The following is a 12,225-nucleotide window of genomic DNA, read 5'->3' on the forward strand; positions in this document are numbered from 1 at the left end:
CACCATGTTGGCCAGGCTGGTCTTGAACTCCTGACCTCAGGTGATCCACCCGCCTTGGCCTCCCAAAGTGCTGGGATTACAGGCGTGAGCCACCGCACCTGGCCTATACTTTTTTTTTTTATTTAATAGAGATGGGGTCTCACTTTTTTATAGAGATTTTGCTCAGACTGGTCTTGAACTCCTGAGCTCAAGCAATCCTCTCACCTTAACCTTCCAAAGTGCTAGGATTACAGGCATGAGCCACCATGCCCAGCTGAGATTAACTTTTTTAGCTCTCACATATGAGTGAGAACATGTGGTATTTGTCTTTCTGTACCTGGCTTATTTTACTTAACATAATGACCTCTAGTTCCATTCATATTGCTGCACACGACAGGATTTCATTCTTTTTTTATGGCCAACTAGTATTCCATTGTGTGTATATATAACCCACTTTCTTAATTCATTTGTTGATGGATACGTAAGTTGATTCCGTATCTTTGCTATTGTGAATAGTGTTGTGATAAGTTTTTAATGTTATTTATTTATTTATTTATGCATGCTTGTGCTTTACTATCTAAGAATCCATTGCCAAATCTAAGGTCATGAAGGTTTTTGGGTTTTTTTTGAGACAGGGTCTTGCTTTGTAGCCCAGGCTGGAGTGCAGTGGCATGATCTCAGCTCACTGAAGTCTCAACCTCCTGGACCCAAGCCTTCCTTTCCACTTTAGCCTCCCAAGTAGCTGGGACCATAAGTGCCCCTCACCACACCTGGCTAATTTTGTTTATTTTTTTGTAGAGACAAGGTTTCATTATGTTGCCTAGACTATGAAGATTTACCCCTATGTTTTCTTCTAAGAGTTTTATGGTTTTTAGCTCATATATTTAGGTCATTGATCCATTTAGAATTTATTTTTGTATATGATATGAGGTATGGGATCCAAATTCTTTTGCCTATGTATATCCAATTGTCTCAACATTATTTAATGAAAAGAATCTTTTCCATTGAGTAGTCATGGCACCATTGTCAAAAATAAATTGACCACCCGATCATGAGTTTATTTCTGGACTGTCAGTTCCTTTCAGTGGATCTATATGAATCTATATGTCTATCCTTTTGCTGGTACCATATTGTTTTGATTATTGTAGCTTTTTTTTTTTTTTTGAGACAGAGTCTGACTCTGTCATCCAGGTTGAAGTACAGTGGCTCAGTCTTTGCTTACTGCAACCTTTGCCTCCCAGGCTCAAGCCATTCTCTCACCTTAAGCCTCCCTTGTAGCTGGGATTGTAGGTGGCCAACACCACACTTGGCTAATTTTTGTTTTTTCTTTTTGTTTTGATAGAGACAGGGTTTCACCATGTTGCCCAGGCTAGTCTTGAACTCCTGGGCTCAAGCTGTCTGCCGGCCTCAGCCTCCCAAAGTGCTGGGGTTACAGGCATGAGCCACCATGCTCGACTGATCACTGTAGCTTTGTAGTGAGATTTGCATTTATGACATATGTCTTCTATCTTTATTCTTCTTTTTCAAGATTGTCATGTTAACGTTTTGAGAAGTCTTTAGTAAGGAAAATTGTTTGGTTTTAATCTTGTGTTTCTCACATGCTTCTGATGATGAAATTGCTTTTTTATATAATAGCTAACAACATCCTGTGGGACTGGTATTCTGTGGAAACATTTTTTGAGAAGGGTGGGAAAAAAGTGACTATGCGGGGAATATTTTATTTGCCTTATCATGTCAGCAATACAGATAGGAATAGATTGAGTTAAACTCCCCCTTCCCATTTACTTTTTCTGTTTAGTCATGAAATAATTCATTCTAATGTTTTTTTGTTGTTGTCATTGTCAAAATATTAAACTTAAAATTTTTTAGACAGGGTCTCATTCCTGTTGCGTGGGTTGGAGTGCAGTGGCACGATGACAGCTCACTGCAGCCTTGACTTCCTGGGCTCAAGAGATCCTCCCACCTCAGCCTCCCAAGTAGGTGGGACTACAGGTGCGCACCACAATGCCTGACTAATTTTTGTATTTTTTTTTGTTTGTAGAGTTGGGGCTTCATCATGTTGCCCAGGCTGGCCTTGGGCTCCTGGGCTCAAGTGATCTGCCCGAGTTGGCCTTCCAAAGTGCAGGGATTACAAGTGTGAGCCACTGTGCCTGGCCTAATTTTGTTAATTGGGTAAATAATGATACCATTGCCATACTTCCCCGTTAACCATAATTTTGCTTTTGTTGTTTAAAAAATGTTTCTCAATATGGAAAATTTCACACATACATGAAAGTAGAAAGAATATTGCAGTGAACCCCCATGTGCCTATCATTTAGCTTCAACAGTTATCAGCTTACGACCAATCTTATTTTATGAACACCAACTCTCACCCCTAACTCCTGGGTTGATTATTTTAAACCATATCTAGACATTATATAGTTTCATCCCTGAACACTTTAGTATGTATTTTTTAAAAGATAAGGGCTTATTTTATTTATTAATTAAAAAAATTTATTTAGTTAATTTTTTTGTAGACATAGAATCTTGCTCTGTTGCCCAGGCTGGTCTCAAACTCTTGGCCCCAAGCAGTCCTCAGCTTCCCATGGTGATGGGGGCCACTGTGCCTGGCCCAAAGATAGGGGTTTAAAAAAATACTAATCATTATCACACCTAAAAAAGTAATAATAATTCCTTAGTTACATCAAATATCCAAATGTCCTCATTTACTGGTTTTCAGGGTGTTTTGAGTCTTCAGATAAAACTGTGAATATTTACTAGTTTCACCTTTCAGCAGAATGCCTGTTATTTTTAAATACTCGAGTAGCGTAAGTTATAAATGTCAGATTTTACTCAAAGTATTATTTTATCCTTTGGATTTAAATTATCTTGAGACCCAAAAGGATCATATTTGGAATTATTGCTTCCTGTAAAAAAAACCAAAACTATTTTCTAGTATAATAGCTCATTAAGAAATATTTTTAATAGGTTGTAGAATCTAAATAAAGCAAATAGTTCATTGTAAAAGAATATTTTGTGCATTTCATGTTTGCAAAACACAGAGTGATTATATCCCAAAGCAGGATTATTCCATGACTGTGAAGGCTGTCAGAACTAGGTGCATCTACAAAGGCCTCTAGAGAAGAAGGGATGTTTGTGTTTATGCTCTGCATTATGATAATCATTATGGGAATGATTTGCCCAGAAAGAAGTATAGTCATTTCTTAGTTATTCATAGACTGCTTGATTAGTTTGTGGATTATTCAGTTTTTATTTATACTTCTTTTCATTGTGATCCATTACCATCTTTGTCTGTAAACAAAAAGAAATGGTGGAAGAGAAGGAAAATCAGATTAATCAAGTTGAACATTTAAAAAAACTTGGCTTAGGCTAAATGGTTTAGTTAATATAATAAATACTAATTTATTTTTTTCCCACATTTCATCTAGGAAGGGAAAGCAAATTAGTAATGCCTTTCTCTGTCCCCATTGAACTGCCCCATTGACAGACAGGACTCTAGGCATGACTTTTCTTTGCTACCGTTATCTTGAGCCATGCTGGGTGTTCCCATAGTTCTGTTTTTCTGCCCCCAACAGATTGTTGGTCATGACCATTTCTCTCTTTGGGGCTAGTAATCCGCTACTTCCCAGGGTTGCATTTTCTCAACAGAAATTGTATTCAAAAATAAACATCTTGACTTCTGCTCTGGCCAGAAACTGACTCTTGCCTGAAAAACTGATAAATTAGACTTCATCATATGGAAACTTTTGCTTTGCAAGTGATACTGTTAAGAGAATGAAAAGACAGGACGTAGACTGGGAGAAAATATTTGAAAATCATATATCTAACAAAGGACACGTTTTCAGATTGTATAATGAACTTTTAAAGCTCAGTAATATGAAAATAAACAGCCCAATTAAAAAATGGTGAAAATATTTGAACATATACTTCATCAAAGAAGATACACAGTTGGCAAATAGGTACATGAAAAGATGCTCAGTGTCATTAGTCATTGGGGAAATGCAAATTAAAACTAAAATGAGGTAACTACTACATGCCTATTTGATTGTCTGTAAAACCTCAAGAAACCAAAAACAAAAAATGATCATGCCAAGTGTTGGTGAGGATGTGGAACAAAGGAAAATTTCATATATTGCTGTTAGGAATGTAAGTTGGCACCGTCACTTTGGAAAACAGTGTGGCAGTTTCTTAAAATATTCAATATGGCTGGGTGCGGTGGCTCACGCCTGTAGTCCCAGCACTTTGGGAGGCCGAGGCGGGCGGATCATGAGGTCAGGAGATTGAGACCATCCTGGCTAACATGGTGAAATCCCAACTCTACTAAAAATACAAAAAATTAGCCAGGCGTGGTGGCGGGTGCCTGTAGTCCCAGCTACTCAGCAGGCTGAGGCAGGAGAATGGTGTGAACCTGGGAGGCAGAGCTTGCAGTGAGCCTAGATGGCGCCACTGCACTCCAGCCTAGGCGACAGAGCGAGACTCGTCTCAAAAAAAAGAAAAGAAAAAAAAAATTCAATATGCACCTATCATTTGACCCATTCATTCCATTCTTGTTTACCCCAGAGAAATGAAAGTATGTGTCTTTACAAAGTCTTGCTCGCAAATGCTCATAGTAGTTTTATTTGTAATTGCCTAAACTGGAAACAACTCAAATGTCCATCAGTAGGTGAACAGATAAACCAGTTGTGGTCTATTAACAAAATGGAACAATATTTAACAATGAGAATGAATGAACTGTTGATGCATACAACCACATGGATAGGTGTCAAAATAATTATGTAAGGGGAAAGAAGCCCGGCAATAGAAAGCATAATATATGATTCAGTTTATATACAACTCCAGAAAATACGAACTGCTCTATAGTGACAAAAAGTAGATTCGTGATTACTTGGGTATGTGGTGGGGTGGTGAGGGCTGGAGGAAGGCATTACCAAGAGACATAAGGTATCTTTTAAGAGTGATGGAAATGTTTCCTATATTGATTGTGGCAGTGATTTAATGGATGTGTACGTGTTTGTGTGTGTGTATAAAAATTTATCAAAAAGTATATTTTCACTGTGTGTAGCTTATTATATATAAGTTATACCTCAATAAAGTGTAAAGAAAAAAAAGCAAGCTCTGGCACATTCTTCCTGAGTGTGAATTTTACATTGCGTTCTTGCAAAGAAAAAGAAATGAGGCTTCAGGTCCGCTAATCTAAAGTGTTAATTATCATTCTGGACTGTAGTGATCCATATCTTCTTTAAATACCAATGTTCATGAATTTAAACTTTTGTTTTCAGGCAACTACTCTTAGAGTGAGGAAATTAGAAGAAAACATTGAAGCAGAAAGAGCAGCGCATTTGGAATCAAAATTTAATTCTGAAATTATTCAGGTAAAATGTAAACAAATATTTTGGCCTGCATTTTCTTAATTTGTGTTACAACAGCTGGGAAAAACAGCACTATGTTCAGAGAACTAAGGTGTGCATTGAGAATGGGTCACATATTATGATGACACTCATCATTGTATATAAGGTTAGCATACAGTTGAGATATACTACCTTAGTGGAGGAGTTGGCACACTACAGCCTACCAGGTCTCACCCACTGTCTGTTCTTGTGAAGTTTTGTCTTGTCCATAGCTGCTTTTGTGCTACAGTGGCAGAGTGGAGTAGTAGTGACAGAGAACTTATCTGGCAGTCTACAAAGAAATTTGCGGATTAGAGTGTCCTTTTTCCCAACAGCTGTGGGATGAATTTCTTTTTGAGAACATTGAAAAAACATGCATGTTATTTATTGAGTGCATATCCTATGCATATCACTGTATTAAGAGCTGAAGGTGTAAAGATGAATGAACTCCTTTTGTAACTTACTTTTCGTTACCCGAGATACTAAATATCTATCTCCAGATATATAGATGCTTACATAGATGTACAAAATACTGAAATACAATGGGAATATAATAAAGAAAAGGATTAAATCTGGGAGGGGAATTAAATGGAGGCCTCCTAAGGAAACTATCCTTTTTGCTATGCCTTAGAGAATGAGAAGGAATTTCTAAGAGAAGTGAGAGCAGAACATTTTATTAGGGGTTGGCACACTACTGCCCATGGGCCAAGTCTGACCTGCAGCCTGTTTCTGTAAAGTTTTATTAGAAGATAGCCACGCCCATTTGTTTACATATTGTTGCTTGTCGAGACAGACCTATGGTCCACAAAAACTAAAATATTTACTCTGTGGCCCTTTACAGAAAATGTTTACTGACCACTGTTCTAAACAACTGCTTGGATAAAGCCACTAAATAAGAATGTACTTCTTTCCTTTTGAGAAATACTTGCATTGTTGAGTGGTAGAGCTTTGGGAAAAGTTTGGAGATAATGGTGGAAAGGCATGATGAAGACTAATTATGAAAGTCTTTTTTCATGCTAAGAAACTTAGACTTATTTTGAAAGCAGTGGAAAGCTACTGCAGCTTTTGGGACACACAGATATGAAATCTAAGTTTAAGAAAATGGCTCTGGTACCATATTGGTAGATAAAGGAAGGGAGTGGAGATAGGAGACTGGTTGAAGAGATGATGAACACCTGAATCAAGGCAATAACTGTAGCAATGGAAAGAAGGGCTCCTGTGTCAGAATAATAGTCCCTCAAAGATGTCCACATCTGTCCTTATCCTCAGAACCTGTGAATATGTTACCTTACATGGCAGATAGGACTTTGCAGATGTGATTTATTTGAGGATCTTGAGATGGGAGTTTGTCCCAGTTTATCTAATTGAGACTGATGTAATCATAAGAGTCCTGGCAGGAGGGTCACAGTCAGAGACAGAGATGTGATGACAGAAGCAGAGATCAGAGTAGGCCACGATGAGCCCAGGAATGTGGGTGACCTCCAGAAATTGGAAAAGGCAAGATAAGATTTCTTCCCTAGAGTCTCCAGAAGGAATGGAGCCTTGCTGACACTGTGACTTTAGCACCAGAAGACCCATTTCAGACTTCTGATAGACTGTAAGATAATACATTTATGTCATTTTAAGTTGCCAGTTTATGGTAATTGGTAATAGCAGTGATTGGAAAGATACAGGGGACAAACTGAGAATGCATGATTTTAGGTAACAAATTTGCAGTGTGAGGGGAAGAGCAATAGAAGAGAACACCAAGGTCTGCAATATGTGTGAAAGTAGGCAGATGCAGTTGACTGTCAAACTCTGAAGTCTGAAGAGAGACAATGGTAAGTTTTGAACATGTTGACTTTGAGGAGCAGTTTAGAGGTTCATAGTGCCCTTTGAGAATATGGTCATGCAAAGTCACCTAACAATGTACATTTACTCTTGTCATTCTGCTTTTTTGTGAACAGTTCCTTTCTTTATATTCTCTCAAGCACCTGCTGGTAGCTTATCTTGGATCAGCCAGTTTCCCAGTGTTAGGAAAGTTAAGGAAATTAGGTAGGAGGAGATTTGTTGGAACTGCTACTTTTTTGATTTTAATATTTAATAGACAATTATGACTTTTTGTTTAAATGTTTTCTCAGCATTTTGATAGTATGCTTTAAATCTAATATGGTATTTTTTATGCTTCTGTTAAAGAGATTAATTTTAATGAAGATTATATACCTATAATAGTATTTTTGTTTGCTTAAATCTAGGAAGGTAGAAAGTATCTTTATGAACTTAGATTCTCAGTATAAACTGTTACGATGTTCTTATTTCATGTTATGTAGCTGGCCAGTTATTACTTTTGAGCACTACTTTGTGAACAAATGTAATAGACTGTATGAAAATAAAATATATACACTTATTTCCAGAAGAAAAAGTAGTTTTAAGCTTATTTGGCTTTAGCAAGTTTGAAAATCATCTCACTTTATTTGTGCTCTTGAATTTCATATCAAGGAGGATGGTGGGATTGCCAAAATCAGTAAATGAAAAGTAGCTTTAAGCAGATAGATTAAAACTAATTTAGACTTAAAAAAGTTATTGCCTTGATTTAGGTGTTTATTATCTCTTCACCCAACCTCCTATCACCACTCCCTTACTTTATTTGCCAGTGTTAGTTACCAGAGTTATTTTTCTAAAACTTAGATTTGATATCTACATCAAAAGCTACTTATATTAAAAGCTACTGCTTTTAATATGTCTAAATTACTTAATTTACATTTTAAAAGACTTAGACTTTTTTCCTATCTTGTTTTAATACAATTTATAGTGTTTTACCTTATTGTTTAAATAACTCCTAATGCAAGATGCAACTATATTTGTAAAGATTTTGATTAAAATTTGTGTTTTTACTTTTGACTTTAATGAAATGTTCTTTTTACCTAAAATTCTCAGATCCCTATATTCGAGCATGTCTGCTAAAGCAAACTTGTATACTTTTCTTTAAGATCAGGTCCCCAGAATGGCATCAATAAGTAATAAGACTGAAGTTTTCTTTTTCTTTTCTTTTCTTTTCTTTTTTTTGTTTCTTTTTATGATTTCAGCTTTTATTTTAGATTCTGGGGGTATATGTGTGGTTTGTTACCTGAATATATTGCCTAATGCTAAGGTTTGGTGCATGATTGATTTTGTCAGCCAGGTATTGAGTATAGTACCCAATCGTTAATTTTTCAACTCTTACCCCCTTCCTGCCCTCTTCCCTCTAGTAGTCCCCAGTGTATATTGCTGTCATCTTTATGTCCACAGTTATCCAGTGTTTAGCTTCTACTTATAAGGGAGAATATGCGGTATTTGGTTTTCTGTTCCTGTGTTAATTTGCTTAGGATAAGGGCTTCCAGCTGCATCCATGTTGCAGCACAGGACATGATTTTGTTCTTTTTTGTGGCTGCATAGTAATCCATGGTGTATATGTACCACATTTTCTTTATCCAATCCATCGTTGATTGATGAGCACCTGCGTTGATTCCATGTCTTTGGTATTGTGAATAGTGCTGTGATGAACATAAAAGTGCATGTGTTTTTTTGGTAGAATGATTTATTTTCTTTTGGATATGTACCCAGTAATGGGATTGCTGGGTCAAATGGTAGTTCTAAGTTCTTTGAGAAATCTCCATTTCACTTTCCACAGTGGCTGAACTAATTTACATTCCCACCAACAATATATAAACATTTCCTTTTCTCAGCAGCCTCATCAGCATCTTAACATGCTGTTTTTTGACTTTTCACTAATAGGCTGAAGTTTTAAATTCATGAAAAAAACATAATTTCAAAGTTAGATTTTTCATTGTAGTTGTGATATATCCCTGGGAATATATAGTTAATTACTATAAATATGAAAATTATTACCTATTTTTTACTTATATGGTTTAAAATTAATATTTGATATCTCAGTGCTATGACTTAGAAAAAATGAAAAGTTTTTATTTGAATCATAAATCTATAAATATTTACAAATATTTTCAATGAGGTACATCTAAAACCATTCAGTTTCAGAGTAGTTTGATGGAGAGTACTAAGTAGCTGTAACTAATCACCATCTTATAAACTACTGTTGAATATGTATTTGAGATCTGTTATTAAGTTTGTTTGTATACTTTGGCATAAAAATGAGAAAGCAGACTTAAAAGAGCTGACTCAAATTTGTTATTTTGTAGTCTGATTTTCTTTCAATTGATTGGTTTACCATTTGTGATTGAGGGTGCTTATTTTCTAAAAGAAGGTAGCAATGTACACAAGAAGAAAATATTTCCCAGATTTACTATTTGACTTACAAACATTGGATTTAGACATAATATCAAAGAAAAATAGAATTTAAGGGGTACAATTACAAAATTTAAATCGAGTTGTATCTACCTATCTATTTTACTTCCTTACTTTAGTGTAAGAATAAACATTTCATGCCAGGTGCAGTGGCTCACACCTGTAATCCCAGCACTTTGGGAGGCTGAGGCGGGCGGATCACTTGAGGCCAGGAATTCCAGACCAGTCTGGCCAATGTGGCGAAACCCCGTCTCTGCTAAAAATACAAAAATTAGCTGGGTGTAGTGACGCATGCCTGTAGTCCCAGCTACACTGGAGGCTGAGACATGAGAATTGCTTGAGCCTGGGAGGTGGAAGTTGCAGTGAGCTGAGATCGTGCCACTGCACTCCAGCCTGGGTGACAGAGTGAGACTCTGTCCCCACCTCCCTCTCCCCCCTGAAAAAAGAATAAACATTTCAATTATTCCAGAAATTTTGGATAATTAAAAAGAATTCTGGTTATTATCATTTTTATGGATTAATGTTGAAACATTTTCATGGCGTCTTAGGCTTTGTTTCCTGGTGAGTTTATCTTTCCTAACTCAGGTTGTGTGTTGCCATTCCTATGAGGCTTGCCTCACACAGAGTTCCATAACTTTTCTCTGAATTCAGGACCTTTGTGCATACCTCTGTCACAGGAAGGATATACCATATCATTTTGCAGTCTATGTTCTCTTAAAGCCTATGAGCTCCTCAAGAGCTAAGACTGTGTAGTTTCATGATTATTGTATATATCTTGAGCATTAGGATATTGACTGGCATGTATTAAGTACTTAATAAATATTGGTTAAATAAACATTGCCAGTCAGGCACGGTGGCTAACACCTGTAATCCCAGCACTTTGGGAGGCTGAGGCAGGCAGATCACTGGAGGTCAGGAGTTCGAGACCAGGCTGGCCAACATGATGAAACCCCGTCTCTATTAAAAAAAATACCAAAATTAGCTGGGTGTGGTGGCAGGCACCTATAATCTCAGCTACTCAGGGGGCTGAGTCAGGGGAATCGCTTGAACCTAGGAGGTGGAGGTTGCAGACAGCCGAGATCACACCACTGCACTCCAGCCTGGGGAACACGGCCAGACTCCATCTCAACAACAACAACAACAACAAATTGCCTCATTAGATCCTTGTAGCCACCCCGCCAAGTAGATAGTCTAGATGACATTATTATTATTCACTATTTATAGATGAGAAGCGTCAAGTATTTGGAGTTTTAGTAATATGCCCAAAGTCACATTAGTTAATTTTGTAGATCTGGGATTCAACCCGAGTTTTGTTGGTTTGTTTTATTCTAATATCTGTCATGTTTGGACAGCGTCAAACCCAAGTTTTATGGTTCTAAAACCCATTTTCTGACTAATGTGAAGCGTTTTTTTTCTCTCCCCACCCCTTCTTTAAACTATTTTCTAAAAAACTCTTTTTCTTTTAAACTTTATTTTCTGCAAAGGTAAACTATCCACAGAGTTCAAAAATTAAAACAATATTGGACTGAGAGTTCTTGCTTTCATTCTTGTCCTTCCCATTCCTCTACCTTCCTGCCTGCTTATTTTTATTCTTTTCACTTATTTACCCCAAATGTAGCATACTATATACACTGATGTGGAACCTGCTATTTTCAACATATATCAGCAATACATTGTTCTTGAACACTATGTGGAGAACTACATAGATAATTTTTAATAGTTGTTTTGAAAAAAGAATAAACTCATGTATTTTACAGCAACATGGATGGAACTGGAGGCCATTATCTTAAGCGAAACAACACAGACACAGTCAAATACCACATGTTCTCACTTAGAATTGGGAGCTAAATAATGTTTACATATGGACATAGAATGTAGATTAATGGTCACTGGAGACTCAAAAGGGTGGGAGACTGGAAATGGAGTTAAGGGATACTTAATGGGTACAGTGTAAACTATTGGGTGTTGGTTACACTAAAAATCCAGACTTCACCACTATGCAATATATCCATGTAACAAAACTGCACTTTTACACCTTAATTTATTTATTTTTGAGACAGGGTCTTGCTCTGTCACCCAGGCTGGGGTGCAGTGGTGCGATCTTGGCTCACTACAGCCTTGACTTCCCCAGCTCAAGTGATCTGCCTGCCTCTGTCCCCCAAGTAGCCGGCACTACAAGCGCGTGACACCACTCCCAGCTAATTTTTGTAATTTTTGTAGACATGGGGTTTTACCATGTTTCCCAAGCTGGTCTCAATCTCTTGAGCTCAAATGATCCGCTCGCCTCAGTCTCCCAGAGGGTTGGGGTTATAGGCATGAGCCACTGTGCTTGGCCTGTAGGCCCTTAAATTTACACACACACACACACACACACACACACACACACACACACACACACGCAAGAGTTGTTTTGTAGCCTTTTTACAGCTATATATAATTGTTTTGTTGGAATGAACTTGTTTATTCATCCTATGGTTGGTGGACACAGGGAATATAGTTTGTTTTTTCTTTCTTTTTGTTTTTTTTGAGATGAAGTGTCGCTCTTGTTGCTCAGGCTGGAGTGCAGTGGCGCGATCTC

At 37.2% G+C, this 12,225-nt stretch overlaps 1 protein-coding gene across 2 annotated transcripts in view; it reads left to right on the forward strand.

The window, feature by feature from the left end:
- Window positions 1-12,225, forward strand: part of CCDC171 (coiled-coil domain containing 171) — a 425,369-nt gene that overhangs the window by 87,317 nt on the left and 325,827 nt on the right. For both annotated transcript variants that reach the window (XM_011990859.1, XM_011990858.1), the window contains one exon: window positions 5,259-5,351. In XM_011990859.1, coding sequence (XP_011846249.1) covers window positions 5,259-5,351 — 93 coding nt within the window. The remainder of the gene's footprint in view (window positions 1-5,258; window positions 5,352-12,225) is intronic.

The sequence above is a fragment of the Mandrillus leucophaeus genome, unplaced genomic scaffold (genome assembly GCF_000951045.1).
Source record: "Mandrillus leucophaeus isolate KB7577 unplaced genomic scaffold, Mleu.le_1.0 Scaffold384, whole genome shotgun sequence".
In the NCBI taxonomy this organism is placed as follows: Eukaryota; Metazoa; Chordata; class Mammalia; order Primates; family Cercopithecidae; genus Mandrillus; species Mandrillus leucophaeus.